The sequence below is a fragment of the Hordeum vulgare genome, chromosome 3H, assembly GCF_904849725.1.
Source record: "Hordeum vulgare subsp. vulgare chromosome 3H, MorexV3_pseudomolecules_assembly, whole genome shotgun sequence".
Taxonomy (NCBI): domain Eukaryota; kingdom Viridiplantae; phylum Streptophyta; class Magnoliopsida; order Poales; family Poaceae; genus Hordeum; species Hordeum vulgare.
Window position 1 is genome coordinate 581496374 of NC_058520.1, and position 17962 is coordinate 581514335.

The window sequence follows — 17962 nt, forward strand, 5'->3', positions numbered from 1 at the left end:
TTTAAATGACAACATATTCTATAGAGTCACGACCGGAGGAGAGGCAAAGGGGCATAGCGTAGGAAGAACACTTCAGGTGGTGTCACCGTAAATAATTTCTACCTAATAATAAAAAAATACTTTTTTTATCGTACGTTATGGTGTTTTTTCAAAAAAGTCCATGTATTTTTAAGTAATTAACCCGCGGTTCTTCTATTAAGTGACTATGTACCGTACGTCGTCGACAATTTTGCCAAAAAACACTCTGTTTCTTTAAAATCAACCCGCGGTCCTTCCTATGTGAATATGTGTGAAACGTTTTGTTTTTGCCCCCTCATCCGTAGGATCAAGCCAGCGACCAAGCCCTCCGCCAAAAGGGTACAACCAACTAATCTCATGATCAGATGTGTTTGTGTTGCAAAACAAGATTGTCATCGTAGTATAGTCCCACCTTACTGCCTTGCACCCAATCTTATCAACTTTTATATGTGAGCAGCCTTGCTGCATCAGAAGTCAACAAGTAGTGGATGGGAACAGAACAAAGGGATTACAATCTGCTAAATCGGATACTTCCACGAAGAAATCGGATTGGCAGAACCAACACGGTCCCCGACAAGGATTGACCCAGATGATAAACTTCAGAACCAACAAGGATTGACCCAGGTGATAAACTTTGACCAATAATCAGCAGCAGTAGCATCAGATGCTTCCGTCGAGCGGCCTCGCGGCACCGGGACTCCCGCCGACGAGGGACGTCGCCAGAGAGTGGTGGTGCCGACCTTGTGGGGGAAAGAGAAGAAAGGGAGGCTCGGTGGTGGCTTCGATCCCATCTGGATCGAGAGCTTGAAGAAGAAGGCGTGTGGAGGAGAGACGAGGATGGATGAGTGTGGCTGACAAGATAAGGTTGGAGCGGGATGGGCACGGGAGTACTTGATTAAATTGGCCAGATTTGGTTAAGGACTCAATTAAATTGGCCAGAGTTGATAATAAAAAAATAAGATTAACTAGGAGGGGACACTCTCCCTTTACCAATAAAATTGTTGCATGCATTTTCTTCTTTTTTAGTTTTACAAATGTTTTTCTTATTTGAAGTTCGATTTGCATCTGTTTGTGTTTCTATCGTACTCATATTGACTACATAGGTCAGCACTCACACAACAAAAACATATATGCCTGGGCGCCCAATTAAGTAAATACAGAAGTTATCTCCGGACGGTGCTGATTCCGGTTTATACGAGTGCATAATAAATCATCGGTGCGAAAACATAGGCATTTACATGTCATGGCACCGAGTCTTTAGTTATTCTCAAGTTGTTGTTCCGAGTGGGAGGAAGAAGACTACATTGATGAAATTGAAGAAACTCGTTGGAGGAAGAAGACTACATTGATGAAACTGAGGAAACTCACAAACACATGAGAGAAGTAACAATGTATTCCGTTGCAATGCACGGGCATTTGTGCTAGTAAAAACCAAACAAAATGAAGTTTTATAAAAAATAATGAATAATTGGCATTGACATTACCTTAAAAATAAATAAATATATCATATAGTGACAAAATTAGCAAACAATTTACACGGGATAAGCATACAGTAGTGAAACTTTCGCACACATAAAATAATAAAATAAATAGTGGCATTGGTATTACACTTAAAAATGAAATGAAATAATGGAAAAATCTGTGCACATATTATGTTTTTTAATAATTTGCAAGAGCAAGCATATACTAGTGAAAGTTTCGCAAAAAATAAGTTCTCTACAAATGAATAAATTAGTGGCATTGGTATTAGTTTAAAGAAGAAATAAAATAAAAAACGTTGGATTTTTGTTAGAAAAAATAACTCATGGCATAGATACTACAACCAAGAAAAATGAAATTAAGAAAAACAAATAATAACAAAATGCACACACAATTTACATAGAAGATGCACCCTTTAATAATATACAAGAATAAACATAATAGTGAAAAAATTCACAAAAAAATGAAGCTTCCTAAGAATGAAAGAACTATTGGCATTGGTATTGCCATTATAAAAATACATAAAATGAAATTATAACTAAAACACAATCAAAATAATGAAGTTTTTTTTAAGAATACTGATTAGTGACTTTGCCCTTTAAGCATAAATAAATAAATGATGATGAAATGTAAATACAATTTACATACAAATTGTGTTTCCTTGTAATATGCAAGAATAAGCAAATAATAGTGAAATTCTCACAAAAGGAGAAGTTTTCTATGAAGGAATGAATTAGTGGCATTGCAATTACCATTAAAAGAAGCAAGAAAAGGAAATAAAAACAAAAAAGTAAAAATAATGAAATTTTCTACAAAAGAATGCTCTAGTGTCTTTTGTACTAACTTGTAAGCAGAAAGAAAATGATTTTTTTTGAAACATATCGATATAATGAAGTTTTTGAAGGAGGAATGAATTGTGGCATTGGTGTTACCGTTACAAAAGAACGAAAAAAACTGAACAAAACTAATAACATTTTCTAAGGAAGAATGAATTAGTGACATTGATATTAACCTTAAAGAGTAAGAAAAGGAAATGGAAACTAAAAAATTCAAAATAACAAATCTTTTTAAGAAAAATGAAGCGGTGTATTGGTATTTTTCTTTAAGAAGAAACTAAAATTAAAAAATGAAAAAAATTGCATGCAAGTTACAAAGAAATTGTGCTTTTTTATAATATGCATTTATAAGCATATAATAATTGATTTTTTTCCAAAAAAAAGAGGTTTCCTTAGAAGTATTAGATTAGTTACATTTGTATTACCCTTAAAGAAGAAAGTGAATGAAACTAAAATTAAAAAAAATCAAAATAATAAAGTTTTTTAAGAAGGAATGAGTTAGTGCCATTTGTATTACATCTTTATAAAAATGAAAACAATTCTAAAACAAGAAAATATAAAAATTTGAATACAATTTACACAAAAAATGCGCTTTATCACAGCATGCAAGAATGAATATATAGTAATGAAATTTTCGTTAAAAGGTTTCCTAAGTAGGAATAAATAAGTGGCATTGGTGTTGCCTTCAAAAATAAAATAAAATAAATTCTAAGGAATGACAAATTTTTGGCATTGGTATTACCCTTTTAGAAGAAGAAAATAGAATACTAAATAATTAAAATCAAAATAATGAAGTTTCTAAGGAAGAGAATGAATTAGTGGCATTGGTATTATCCCTAAAGAAGAAAGGAAAATGAAACGAAATCTAACTTAAAGTCAAAATAATAATGTTTTTGAAGGAAGAATAAATTAGTGGTACTATTTTTACCATTTAAGAAGAAAGAAGATGAACAATAAAAATCAAATAAAATTGAAATAGTGAATCGTTCTAATGTAGAATGAATTAGTGACATTGGCATTACCCTTTGAGAAGAAAAAAATGAAAAAATATTGAGCAAATAATGATAAAATTTGGGCATTATTTACATAGAAATTACAATTTTTTATAATATGTAAGAATAACAATATAATAGTTGGATTTCAGAAAAAGAGAATCTCCTAAGATGGTATTGATATTACCGTGAAGAAAAAAAATGAAATAAATGTAGAGGTAGAAGGAATTGGTGGCGTTGCTATTTTGTAAGGCCTTGCCAACCTTTAACTGATCCCCATTATATCTCTCATCATGCGTAGGATAAATACAAACTCAAAAGGCAACAAGTACTCAAAAGCAGTACCTCCATTGGTGCGGTTTGAGCCAAGTGATGCATCTAATATGATTTGCGGAACTGAATTTACAACATTAAGCATGCCTATAAAGCTCGAAATGGAACCTAAGTGTGAATCCCCTCTAGTATCTCCTCGATGCTTTAGTGCTATGATCTAGTGTCTCCTCGCCGTTTTAGTGCCATGATCTGATCTTGCTGTGTCTTGATATGACCAGTAGCATTCAGTCGTGCAATGTCAGCAACCTACGCATCATGCAACTCTTCGTGTAAATTTGAATCGAGTCAACTTTGTTGAAATATAGAGAAGTTTCTGTAAAAAACTGGGATATATGTACCACATCCCTAGATGCAGCCACAAGGGCAAGTTGTCAGCGATGTGAATAACAATGAACATAATATGTGTATACGCACCCTTTGAGAAAAAATAGTTCTTGTGATCCATTACCCCCCCCCCCCCCACAATGTTTTGCTACCTCCATTGTCTCATTGGCCCCAACTATTCTAGATATCAAACAAACGCTTAGATAAAAGAGCAGACAACTCTCCCTTGAGTGTTAATGATTTGGTGTTCCTTACATGTACTAGCTCAAGGAATCGCTCTCATAAAATAGCCTATTTGCGAACAAATCTAAAAACCAATATCTTTTGCTACCTTTTTCAACATCACATGTTTCATCCACTAGAATAGAGAACTTCGAATCCCCAATTTCCTTCCGGACATGCTCCCTAACTTTCAGTGCATAAATACTCAAGATCTACTTTTGAATCGTATGGCGTGTATTTATGACCTTTTGAAGCATTCTTCAAAATGACAACAATGTTAGGATTGAACTGTGCAAGAAGCTATAGCATTTCAAAGATATTCCCTATACTTCTTCACTAGGATGTCTCGTCATGGCCTCTAAAAAAACAAGACTGAAAAGTGACCCGCTTAAGGGCTACAATTGGTGTTCTCGGTTGTAGAAGGAGCTTTGAGATAGGATCTGAACTCACCTGATGATGTCAAAGAGACACAACCAGATGGCACGTGAGCTCCACGACACCGCCAAGAGGGTGATGAACTGATGATGCAACCTGTTGTCCTCGTCCAGACCGAAGATACGGTCAAGGGTTTTCACCCTGGCATCTCCACCTCCGAGTGGCCCTCAACACCAAAGAGGTTGCGACCTCCGGCGCTGTTGTAGAGGGCCATAACTATCATGGGCTTGAGTCTTTAGCTGGGCCGGCTGGTCGCAGTGGACCTACCCGCTCGAAATAATTTTCGTCTTTTATGGCTGTGTGGGAATTCCCTCAACAGTACCTATTCCAACATTCTTTTCTTTCGTCACTATATGTGTTCCATTCAACAAAACTAGTCGTCCTAAAAAGATAAAACACTGGTTGCCGGTAACCGAAAGCAAAGCCCGGCTGGCGCAAGCGTAACCGCTCCACCCATGGGCTGGATGCTTGCAGGCCCGCGCATCATACAGCACGGCCCATAAGTGACGCCATCCAACGACCCATCCCAGATCCAACGGCCTTCTTCCCCTCGAAAACAAAGGAAAACCTAACGGCCTTCTCTCCCACCCCCACCCCACGCACGCCGAAGGGAGGGAGGGGCGATTCGGTCATTTCGCCGCAGAAAATATCATCGCACGCATGCACTGGAGACAGGCCGGAGGTGGTCGGCTCGTCGTGCGTGTCAGGCCATGGGTGGTCGGGTCGGCGACGAGATCTGGTCCACGGGGCGTGAGATCCAAGGCAAAGGCACCAGCACCTACTACACCTACAGCTGCATGTGCCTGGGGAACCCATCCGATCCAACAAACAGAAAACAAGGCTGCCGTCTCCCGCGACGCCGCAAACCGCGCAGTGCCTCTCCATCATCCTGTCGGTTGCTCCGCTCCAACATGCGGCGGACGGCACACGCGTACACACGCAAAAGAGAGGAAGAAAAAAAAAAGAACTCATGTCACATGATTGTTTGCCGTTGTTGTAGGAGTATAGCACTTCCCTGCCATTTTGTATTTTTCTTAAATATACTTTCGATATACTCTTTGAATACCATGCGCATCCCTCGTTTAAGCTTCTTGTGCATGTGAGCAAGTGATTATCTGCTGCTAAAATGATGTGTTTTGATGCGTTGGCCTTCCCAGCAAAGTTTAACAGCCCTCCACACCCCTTATTTAATTTTCCTGGCTCCATCATTGCCCCTTCCTCATCGAGGTCAATGAAACCATGTCAGTACAAAGAATATCAAAAATGACAAAATTACATACATGACCGTACATGATCGAGCGATTATGTAGCTAGCCAAACACACGTGCTCGTCATTGCCCCTTCCTCATCGAGGCCAATGAAACCATGGTGTGGTAACACATGAACACACACGAACAAAAAACCATCTACGCATATCAACTGACCGAATCTCGTAAAAGAAAAACCAATCGAATCCTGCAATATTTGTGAGAGACACATCTCATACCCCCCCTCATACCCAACTCAAATACGGGACGGATATAGGGAGCCCGGGCACGCACGCCACGTCGGTCTGACGATGTGGCCCCGCACGGACTCGCCCGAAAACCTGAAGGTCCAACGGACGCATCGACCAGCACCACGGTGTGAACGTTGAGTGGTGTCATTCCGACTCGCCGCTTGAGGCCATAGTCAACTATTTAAGTAGGTCGAAGTCCCACAGCCCTAGCAATCCACCTCCCCCTCCCTTCACTGCCACCCGAGCCCATCCGCCTCCTCTCCCCCGCTCTTCAGCCTCGGTATGGTCTACCGTAGGATCACCACCTACGCTTAGCTCACGTCGGAGCGCCGGATGTAGATTGAGGTGGAGATCCAGACTTGGCGCGCCGTCGCATCAATGCGGGTCTCCCTCCGGACTCCTCGAAAATGGGAGAGGAGGAGGAGGTGTCGGAGGCCATGGAAGAGGACAATCAGGAGGAGGAGGAGGACCCGGAGATCCATGCTCCATGCTAGAACATGTCGGAGGCAGAGGCGGAGTTCACCGTCGCCCAAACAAAGGAGATGGCGAAGCAGCATGCCGTCCTGGATTCCATCTGGGATGAGACCGAGGTAGAGGCCAACTGTCGGCTCATTTGGCAGAGGCAGATGGAGGCTGACACCCTCTTCGATGAGATTGAGACGGACATAGTGGTGAAGGAAGCCGCAGTGGAGCAGCTGGAGGGGGCCGTAGCAGATGCGCCGGAGGGGGCGGAGGTGTCAAACATATATCCGCTGGAGGACATAGAGATGGTCGAAATCTCCGACGAAAGCAGATAGTTTATATGCACTACATAGATTTTTTTGTTTGCATGGTTTTGTATGGACTTGAGGAATCAAATATAAGATGTCCGTATGCAGTAGCCTTTTTTAAGGCAGCCCGGTCAATCCACAAAAACACGTTCGGACGCGTCCGTTGATGTTTAAGGGATCATTTTTAAAAGTTTCGGTTGTACATGCTCTAATTCCACCGAAAACAAGACAAATCAGCGGCGATGCCAACGAGGGAGGGGAAACCCTAGACGTTTGGCATGAAAGCTTCTATTTCTTTCATGCGAAGAAGGCAAACAAGCCAAAGAGACATTCTATGGGTTCCGACTAAGTTTACCTCTTGCCATTTTATACTTGTGCCACATTTTCTTACAAATAATTATCGTCGGAGACCCTACCTTCACTTCACGGGTCTTAAACTCCACGCCATTCATCATGGTGATAGATGAAGGACGTGATCGTTGATGAGGAATATAAAGAAAGCGGACAACGGGCACGACTGTAAAATAGCTTTAGAGTCCGCCTTTTTTTTTCTTAAATGTTTGGAATGTAATGGGAAATGTCTAAAATATAGTGAATTTCATCTGCTCTATATGAAAGTCTGCCGTGTTTCATGAAATTCACCCGATTAGTTCGAATCCAACTTCAAATGTATGCGACCAGCATTGAATAACCGTCTTCCACGTTCGTATCCCCGGATTGGTTTTCCTCTGTCGGCAAACGTACGTGGGAGCAAATTTGTATCGATTGACATACACACACTAACACGCAGAGTCAACTAGTATCATATCATCACATAAATATATCGTGATGTTAACACACACACACACAAATCAATCAGGAGAAGTCGTACGCCCGTGATAAGGATTCGATGCCCCCGGCCCTTTGGGCGAAAAAAAATAAAAAAAATCGGGCCGGGTTGGGTTCCGCGGGGAACAATCCGGAGACACGGCACAAGTTGTGTTGGTGCAGTGCACGTGAACAGCCAGGCACAGCATGTGTGTGCTCCACTGGTGCTGGACATTTTCTTAATTTTTTTCTTTTGCAATTCACTGGTGCTGGACACTGATCGTCAAGCAACCGCGCCAACGACGCCACCACTACCGGTCTACCGCCAACGTTTCGCGCCTAGAGTAGCCACCAGGAAGGCGGTGCGCAATAAATAAATATACAAACAAATGGGTCCCCTCGAAAACTAAAAAAATAAGAAGAGATATGGAGGGGTCAGAGAAAAATAACGCGACGGGGCGAGAGACGTGGTCCACCTGCCCTTCCCACCGGAGCGGTTGGTATATCAGCGGTGGTCGAGGCGGTCAGCACCGCTCGCATCGCATTGCCGCGCCTTCCCTTCCCTTCCCTTCCCATTCCCACCCGCCTCCTACTTCACACGCACGGAAGGCAGAGCGCGAGAGGCAACCACCCCCCCTCCGTTGCTTCAGTTCATCCGCTCCCTCCGTCCCATTCCTATTCCGAGCGGACGCCAACAGAGACATATTTAGCTAGCCCCGCTGTGGAGAGCCTGATTTGGGAGACCGGAGCAGATCTTTGAGAGGACAGCATGCCGACGGGAACCATGAGGAGGATGTTCGTCGAGTCCTCGTCGTCGTCGTCGTCGTCGTCGTCGTCGTCCGGGAGCGGCAGGGAGGCGGAGCCGGCGGCGGTGCTGTGCGCGCCGAGGCCACGCAGGGTCCACGCCCAGCCATGCACCGCCGACCTCATCCTCGGCCCCCCGCCCTTCCTGCTCAACGCCTCCTCCGCCAGCAGCAGAAAGGTACCCACCGTCTCCCGATTCTCAACAACTTCTTGGAAGAAAATCCACGCGTTCTTCTGTTTTCTTGGCCTCGATTTCTTGTTTGCATGGATCTTTGTCTTACGAGAATCTGGTCTTTTGATGTTCCAGCAGAGAGAAGGGAAGAGCAAAACGCGGGAGGAGGACGAGGAAGGGGAAGAGTCCGAGGAGGAGGAGGCTGGCTGGGCGCTGTTCGGTGGGTCGCCGCCGGCGCGCGCCGACAACCCGCTCGCCCACGACCCCCACTTCCTGCTCAACCAGAGCCACCACGCCGCCGCCGCCGCGTCGGACTTCAACCTCGCGGCGGTTTTTGAACACCACAGCCGCACCCACCACCGCCACCACCGCGTCCCAACCACATATAGCAATAGCAATAGCAGCAGCCACAGTTTTGCCCCGTCGTACACGCACGCCGCGCCGGCGGTGAGGATCCAGGGGTTCGACGTCGCCGCCTGCCGGGGCTCCCACGGCAGCAACGGCGGAGGCCGCGTGCTCTCCGCCCGCGCCTGACCCGCAAGGGAGAAGCAGAGCCACCGTCGTCCTCCTCAAACCTTGTACAGTTTTCCGCCGGCCGCGTATGTACGTACGTCCGTGTAGTGTACCAGTATATTACCATGTGCTACGTGTGTTCCTTGTGGTATATACATACATACATACGGGTTTACATGAAGAATTAACATGAGATGGGTAGCGAGGGTCTAAAGACTAAGTTTAATTAAGAGTAGAGGAAGAAGAATGATCATCATCTCTGAGCATACAAGAAGAGAGGATTTCTATTTTTACCCTTTTTTTTTCCGAGTTAGTTTTGTCTGAGTCAGGAAGTGTTGTGTAGATATCATGAGTGTTAATCTTGTTCTAAGAAGGGTTGGTCTTCTCCTGGAGGATGAAGATGAAGATGGCCTGGGCAGTTTTGCCGGGCCATCGTGGTCGTCTTCATCACCGCACCGCCATGTAACCATGGCTGTACTTGTAAAAAAGAGGAAGGAAGGAAGATGAAAGTGTGTACATAAAGATGTTATGGAGCTGTTTGTGTAATCGAATTGCATCAAGTTCATTCAGTAACCTCTCCTTAGCTTTGCCCCCCTTTGTTTCAGAAACTCCTTCCTGCTACCTTTTTTTTTAGTGAACTTCATGTTACCTCCCTTTTGTGTGTGTGTGTGTTGGGAGCTTCGGATGCAATTGAGAAACTCTTTTGTTTTCTTTGTTGTCGCCAAAGTTTCTGGCGATGGATTCGAGCGAAACAGGCGGCAACCAGGGGAGGTGCGGTCCTGCCTGCCGGCGGTGGTTGTGATGGAGCAGTACGTACGTAGTAGAGTGAGACCAGATCGGATGAAATCCCATGATCCCGTCTCGTCCTTGCCATGGTCCAGACGACTGGCCAGGGTGTGGTGTTGGCTGGGTGGTTCGACCCCGATTTTCCCCGGACAGCCAGATGCACACGCACATGCGAGACGCGACTTTTCGACGCCAGACCTGCCGTTGCTTCCCCGGACGGCAAACCACGATCGTGGCCGGAGCAACTGGACAGGGGCCGCGTCATTGACCGCCTCCCTCCCAATCCCAAGTGGAGTGGGGGTATCGTGGCGTGGCGGCCTCTTTCCTCGCGTCGTCCCTCCCCATCCGTCGCCCGTCCATCCGTCGGTTCCACGGGCGCGGACCGCGACCCGTTCGCCCGTGCGTGCGTGCGTGCGAGCGACGCGCACGCAACCACGTAGCCGCCTTCGCTTTGCCCGTCGCGCGCACCGCCCATTTTTTCCCCATTCCCTCCCGAATAATTCACCCCTAGCTGGGTGGGTCCCTGTCGTCGCGTTGCAAAGATCGGACCCGGCTACGTGCGCGCGTACGACCGGCGCGCGGCGGCCGTCGATGTCGTCGTATCGCGCTCGCGTTCGCCGACTGTTCGTGTGGTCCGAGGGGTGGTGGGGGGGACTAGAGTAGAGTAGAGTAGCGGGGCGGCCGGCCGCGAAGGTTCCCAGAAACTTGATAACAGACGTACTCTCTCGTGCGCCCAGCCAAGAAAGGCCCCGGGGTGACGACGACACTCTACACAGCTGATTGACAGCACAGTCTCGTGGTAGTATTAGTAGCGGGGCCTTGTTGTTGTGTACTGTCACTTGCGGTGGTGGTGGTTTTGGCGTGCCGTCAAGGGGCGCCTGCTCTTTTGTTCCGCTCTGCTTGGATGGAGCCTTGGGAGTTGGGACAGGGCTGAGGCTCCACTCTTTGCTACGCTTTTGTTGTTTCCGGGGCCGTTTGGTTCCTTGTGAACTCTCACCGCGTCGTGTTTGTGGTAGTGGTGGTCGAGCACACTCACCAACGGGATGGGTGGTTTTTTTCGTGGAGTCTGCGGAGTTCCCGTCCGTCGTGAACAACCGGAGCTCACTCCGATCACTCGTCTACCTCTTTGACGTGCGATTGGCTTCAAGGTATCTTCGGTTTTTTCCCGGGATTCGCGAGGAGATGAGATTTCTACGTTCGGCAGGAAAGAGCGTCTGCTACCGGGAACTTCGAAACAGGCCGGGCATGAAATTGTCGTCCAACGGGGCAACCTATATATTCAACTCAAATGTCTTCATTGTCCAACACCTCTTAATAAACTCATATCATATGTAAGACGGATATGAAAAGGCTTGGACGCATCCAAATCTCTTCAAATCATTCCCAACCTAGCATGACTTGTCCTCTTCCTCCTTCGTCTTTTGTCTCAACTTCATTATTGTACCCGCACCGCCATCCCCAATCCACTGCGCCGTTGTTATAGGCACCAACCCATGACACCATCATTTAAGCCCCCACCCTTCGATACGCTTAACTTCTCTGGACATGCACCTCGCACTATATGTTCGATGAAATGCCCATGATATTTTTTTGTTCTTTTGTTCATTTTATAAGCAAATGATGACTATCGGAACAAAGGAATTCATATACAAAGAGTTTGTCAACTCATAGAATGATGACTATGGAAACAAGGACCATAACGAATTCATATACAAAGAGTTTGTTAGTTCTCGGGTTCAGATGCTGAACATGTTACAAAGATCATGAGCATTCATGAAGAAATGAGGAAGCAAGAGGAACATGTTCTAAACTTCAAGGGTGTGAATGGGCGGGAGAGTTGTTCCCCTTGATAGGACCGTTGGTGTGTGGCTTCTCTACAAGGACTACTTCACTTGGGACCTAACATACCATGAAGTTTTTTTTTTACCTTTCTTTCGGATGAGTATAAAATTGTTCTTGTGCTTAGTGAATGTTGTGGAGGAGGCTGACTAATAGAAGTTGAGGAAGGATTGTTGCACACAAGTTTCCTTCTCTCATCTATGGAAATGCACAACTGCTCTTGGAATGCTTGCTCATGGTAAAGTCGTAGATATTGTTGATGTTGAAATTCGTAAGGAGATATCACATGCCTTCTGCCCATGGTTAATTCTTGCCCGCACCATGATGAAGGTGTTTGCGCCAAAGTAGCTAAGAGAACCAACTGTTCGAGGACACATCAAATTTATTGACAATTAAAGCATCAAGTGATTTCTTAGGTATGCTCAGTTTAATTGATTGCAAGCATTGGCAATGGAAAAGTGCCTCGAAAGGTTTAAGCACGCACTACCAAAGTCACACAAAAAAGGCACTATCATAATTGAAGCAGTGGCATCAAGGACTTAGGGATATGTCATGCTTTCTTTGGCACGCCTAGTTCTCATAATAATATCAATGTGCTCCAGTAATCTTCTTTATTCAAGAGACTTTGTGATGGGGATGCTCTAGCTTGCAACTATATCGTCAACATGCATAACTATAAAATAGGTTGTTATCTTGCTGAGCTCTGAAATAGGAGTCTCTTTATAAAAATGCAAAGAGGTGCTAGGAAGAACGTCGAGAGGGCATTCAGACTGCTCCAACGTCGTTGGTGTAATGTTCGTGGAGCTGCAATGATGTGAACATCACCGACACTTTGACGGCTAATGACATGTTGTGTAATATTACACATCATAATTGTGGAGGATGGGGGTGACCCGCGCATATGATTTTGAGAAATCCAGAATGCAAGCTCGTCTTCAGAAACAAGGTGCAAAGCATGTTTTGTATTTTCTAGAGATGCATTACGAGCATCTACAACAAGACTTAGCAAATTCACCACCTAAACATCACGGACACACCCGGTGAGTGTTTGGGCATGTCCATTTTGAGCCCCTATTTTATCTGTGCATGCATCAACGCTTCTTATTTTCCGCCTTATATGTCGTGTCACTTGCATGTGATTGATAGAGATGACGAGTGAGAAAGAATAAAAAACGGAGAAAAGGTGGTCTGACACGGGTCGCGTGCTATGTGCCATACTAATCGGGCGCGTCATTGAGCTGTTATATCCTCTTAGTATTTGGTGTCAATATCAGGGTTTACGGTCAACCCGGACGTATAGAATGACATGGAGGGTCCCGATGTATTTGCGTCATTTTTTCTTATCACTCCTGTCTGGTCACTATTGGGTAACCTGCAGATCTTTAAGGAGAATTAAAAGGACTGGGTGTGGATGCTCTGACAATTTCACAATCAATATGTGCACTTGCAAATGCTCTAAAGCAAATTTGAGCCCCTATACATCAGCGGACGCGCCCATGGACCGCGGTGTACATGTCCCCATTTTCGTGCATCCATAACCACATTCCCCGTATTTCAATACGCAAATCCGTGCATGCCAATTATACCACGCAAATCCATCACAAATTCAATGATACAAAGATAGTGTAGAACAAATAACTTCAGTACATGTCAAAATAAAATTTAATAGTTCCTACATAGATAAGAAATACATGAATGAATCAATGACTTCAGTTGTCATGGTCATTGATCCTCTTCCTCACGTGGAGTAACCACTTCTTCCCTTCATCATCCAAGAGATTAATATTCTACAACATGATCCTCGACTCCTCCGTCTCTCTCGCGAGCCACAACTTCTCTTTTTCGAGCTCAAGAGCATGCATTGTCATGGTTTGTTTAAGCTCCCCTTTTACAACCTTCTCTTGCGTCTACAATTCTAATTTGTTCTTATTCAAGATCAATCTCTCCTGGTCAAACTACATCTTCTCCCTTTGCATATTGGTGAACATCTTGTACCTTTCCTCCTTCACCTCCTTGGTGAAAAAATACCCGTCCAAGTGGTAAACATTTTGCTTGCTGCGCCTTCACACGCGACCCTCTCCTTCTCCCACTTGTTCCCCATTACCTACCTTCTCTTCGGCATGGTTTCTTGCATGTCCGCACCATCATTCTATTCTTCTTTCTCATCCAGTCCAATTGATTGAGTGGAGCTAGACCCGTCGTTTTCCTTCATCTTTTTCGTGTTGTTTTCAATATCCTTGAGGACGGTTTGCCGCTTGGGTTTTCCATTCAGTTTCATCCAACAATGTGAAAAGGTGAATGCCTTCTTCTCCATTTTATAGAACAATGTCACCGTCAAAGAGAACCAATGGGTTTGAACTTCGATTCCGGTTTGGTTCCGGCCAACAACTTGTTTAAGATAACCAACAAATTTGCTCACGAGCTCTTGGATGAGTGACTATTCACGATTGGAGAGATCATGGGACTGTGGGTAACGATGGTGTGTGGCTTCACTTTGTGTTTCTGCTGATGGTAAAGTTTGAGAGACTTCCCTCAACATTTCTCGCCTTTTTTGCTTGGTTCTACATATTGGATTCATGCTCGTGCTAGACCAACTTTCACACAATATTTTTTTTTGTGTGAATGTGATACCTATAGGCTTCACTATTTTCACACTAACTTTCTTCTTTGTTTTAGTGTGTGATGTTTCCCCGAATTCAAACACCAAGTAATTGGTACCCCCCATGGTATATCCAAAGATTCCCGGCCATCATTTATCATGCCATACAATATTTGCTCATACAATATGCATTGTAATTTAACTATCGTCCTACATGTTTGGTCTGATGTATGTATACCCATAGAATTTACGAAAAAAATTAGGAAAGGGGCAAAGTTTGTACCGGTCTTGGTCTAGCATTCCGCCGAACAAGGTGTTGTCATGCTCGGAACTGGCATTGTTCGATGAGGCCGATATCTTTGGATCTGCGGCGAGCCAGATATCATGGACGTGTTGGGTACGACTTGCGAGAAGCTCAAATTTTGGATGCATGTCCACTTGAAGGGCGGAACGGAGCCAACATCCACCGGCAAGTTGTTTGTCCCCGGGACCACAACCTCCGGATTGGTGGTTGCCACGACAAAGTCCATGTCCTTAGCACCACACCTCCGCAGCTACCTTCGTCACCGCCTCACACTCGTGCGAGCTCCGGGCAAGGTTCTCCGTCTTGCAAGGAACCGCCAGGCTGAGGAGCCCAACCAATACCGCGGAGGCATCATCTGTGGTCATGGCGGTAGACAGGGTTGTCGATGATGGACGAGGACGGTGAACAAGCGAGGAGGTGGGAGGCTACACGAAGACGGGAGGGTTTTGGTGGAAGTCAATTTTGAGAAGATTTGGGATGGGTCCGATTTGTCGGAACCGACGTGACGGACGTGTCCGGGCATCCCCATATCCATCCGAGATATGCGGAGGAAATGAGGAGTGTGGATCAGCCCGAAAGTTTGGGCCGAATTTACTAGCGCCTACCGGGTGCGGTATTTGTGTCCCGTCAGTGTCTGGATAGTCCGTCAGGCATTTGGGACAAATATGAGACGTGTGGTTGTAGATGCTTTTAGTGGTCTTGTGAACCATTTGTAGACCCGTGCTAGAATATGAATGAATTTTACATTTCGACTATGCACTCCAAAGAAATTTTATGTTTGAATTATGCATTTTAACTACGAATAATTACAATTTGTGTGTGGTGTTCATTGTACGTGTAAATAATGGACGTGTATGTCAGTATGTGTTTGACCGCTTGTAGATGCTTAAAAAACCCGTAAATTTGTTTAGGAACGCTAGATCAAGATTCCCGCAGCGAAGTCAGCTCCACTAACCGTGGTGGGGCCGCTTCCCATTTGCAGACAGCACAACGTATACCATGTCCATCCGTAATTTGCGGAGATACACTGTTACTACCGCTGCTCATCTAGGCTACAAACCGAAGTTCTTTTCCTTTTGTTATTACAGGGCTACAAACTACAAAAATGGAGCTGTACTTACTTGCCAACATGAAGAGACATCTACACCAAACCTGCACCAGTGCTCCCCGCCGAACTTCATCTCACAGCCAACAACAGACTGTCCGTACAGTACTATTCATCCGTCCAGTATTATTTATCCCTTAACAAAAATATCATCGTATGCCTTAACAAAAATATCGTCCGTGTTCCCCTTAACATAAAATATCGTACCACTACCACGGCCTTGCGGTTTGACCAAGCCACCACTAGCTAGCTAAGGCCCTGACCGCCTTTTTGTCGCCGCCGGCCAGGCGATCGTTTCTCCGATTGAAAAACACAATCGAGCTTGTGCTCGCGTGCACTCCATGGTTTGGTGCTGCCCCATCACTAATCAACAATCAATCTGTCCCCGTCGACGCATCCCCTAATTCCCCAGCCCCGGGTTCCTGTCGCCACTATCTTTCCCTGCCTTTTTCTCTTCGCCTCGAATTCGTTTTGCTTTCTCTAACACTATTTTATGCTACAAGACCAGGAACGATCGAGGCAGGGTTTTCGAAGCATGGCTGGTTCGGTCGCCCGTCGCAGTTAAGCCCTGCCATTGACGGGTGCTAATGGATCGGCCAATCCATTGATTGACGTCGCCTCTCAACTAAACTAGTAGTGCGTGTGTGTGCGCGATAGCTACTCCTGCACCGGAGGAGAGGACCAGTCGTCCTCCTCCTCCTGGCTCATCTGTCACATAAACCGGTCTCAAAGTTCAGCTGCACGATCGGTCTCGAAGTTTGAAACAGTAGAAAAAGAAAGCTTAAGTTGGAAAGTTCAAACTACAAGTAGGATTGGTGTTAATACGTAATACCAGCTTGCAGTGTAGTATCGACTTTGAAAGGTTGGCGCCCCATTGGCGTCCACGAGACCGTATTACGTCCCCGTCATCGTTGCCTAATCACCCAACTACTGCCTTTATCGTGTGTGTGAAATCCGTTGAACATCGGGGGCACTTGAAATTAGATCATCGGATTAACCCTCTCCCAAGTCTCGACTCTTACAACAAACTTGCGCATGAACATGAGCGGGCGATAGATTGCCTTCGCTAATTAAGCTTTTTTTCATTTAATAATACCTTCGCTAATCAAGCTGACTTGGTAAAATTACATGGCGCGCACGCATGCACTGCCTGTTTAATTGTCAAAACATGAGCGCTAGCAGACATGAGAGCACGTATACGGACAGTCAAACACACCCCCGTAGCCAATACGAAGTCGTCTACGCGTATGTCTACCAGCTATAGGAGATGGAGGATATCATGCACTTACACATAGAGGCATAGTCAAATGAGTCAACCACATCAAATGACGATGGTCTGGTTGACGACTCGCCATCAACTTTAATCAATTGATTAATTTGCGACGATTCCCTCTAACCTCTAGCTAATAGCAAGTGCTCGGAATCGCCACGTGCGCGAAAACGAAGAACAAGATGTATCGAAAGGGAAATGGAACTAATGAGCTGTGGTTGCCTTCGGCGAGGGGGGAAGAACAAACAATCGGAGCCGGTCCACTTGTAAAAGACAAGACGCCAATATGTGTCCTTCAAACGGAATTCCACTCCCAATTGCAGCATATCTCATTTCCCGTGGGCCCGGGGCGACATGTATATGTAACGGCTGGCAGTAGGAGACACATGTACAATTCCCTCCTTGTGGTGGCATCCTGGTCGAAAGGGACAACCATGAGCAACGAGCATATCCTCGGATGGTTTTCGTGGTGTGAAGTCGGCCATAATTTACTAGGTCAGATCGTCTCGGTTCAATAACTTGTGGAAAGCCAATGCTTTTTATTTGTGGAGAATGGGAATTAAAGCATGGTCTTGTATTGTTTGCCTAATTTGAAGACAATTCTTTTTGGGAGAATGCATACTTTGGTTCATTAGGAGGTAGTGGATGCAATGATAGAGCTGAGGATGGGAAGTTGGAGCATCTATAGCCGGACTTAGCAAATATGATTCTCTTATACGCATGCAGACGCGTCTTGACCAAACGTGTCCGTTTTGAACTCCTACTTTTTTATCAACACAACCACACTTCTTATAATTTTTCATATGTCCGATTATTTGCACGTAATTAATGGAGAAGAAGAGAAAGAAAAAGAAAA

General features: G+C 45.1%; 1 protein-coding gene across 2 annotated transcripts; it reads left to right on the top strand.

The window, feature by feature from the left end:
* The first annotated feature begins 8233 nt into the window (after positions 1-8233).
* Positions 8234-9776, top strand: LOC123445330. 2 transcript variants are annotated; one of them, XM_045122297.1, is made up of 2 exons: positions 8234-8696; positions 8826-9776. In XM_045122297.1, exons 1-2 carry the CDS (start codon positions 8484-8486, stop codon positions 9222-9224), a joined length of 612 nt encoding a protein of 203 aa, XP_044978232.1. In that variant the 5' UTR covers positions 8234-8483; the 3' UTR covers positions 9225-9776. The 2 variants fall into 2 exon arrangements, with proteins under 2 accessions (XP_044978232.1, XP_044978233.1); XM_045122298.1 differs by having other exon boundaries at positions 8829-9776.
* The last annotated feature ends 8186 nt before the right edge of the window (positions 9777-17962 follow it).

Bases quoted from the DNA above. Each gene is read 5' to 3' on its own strand.
- LOC123445330 (XM_045122297.1), top strand. From the start codon at position 8,484: ATGCCGACGGGAACCATGAGGAGGATGTTCGTCGAGTCCTCGTCGTCG. The intron at 8,697-8,825 runs GTACCCACCGTC...TTGATGTTCCAG, and splicing joins CCTCCGCCAGCAGCAGAAAG to CAGAGAGAAGGGAAGAGCAA.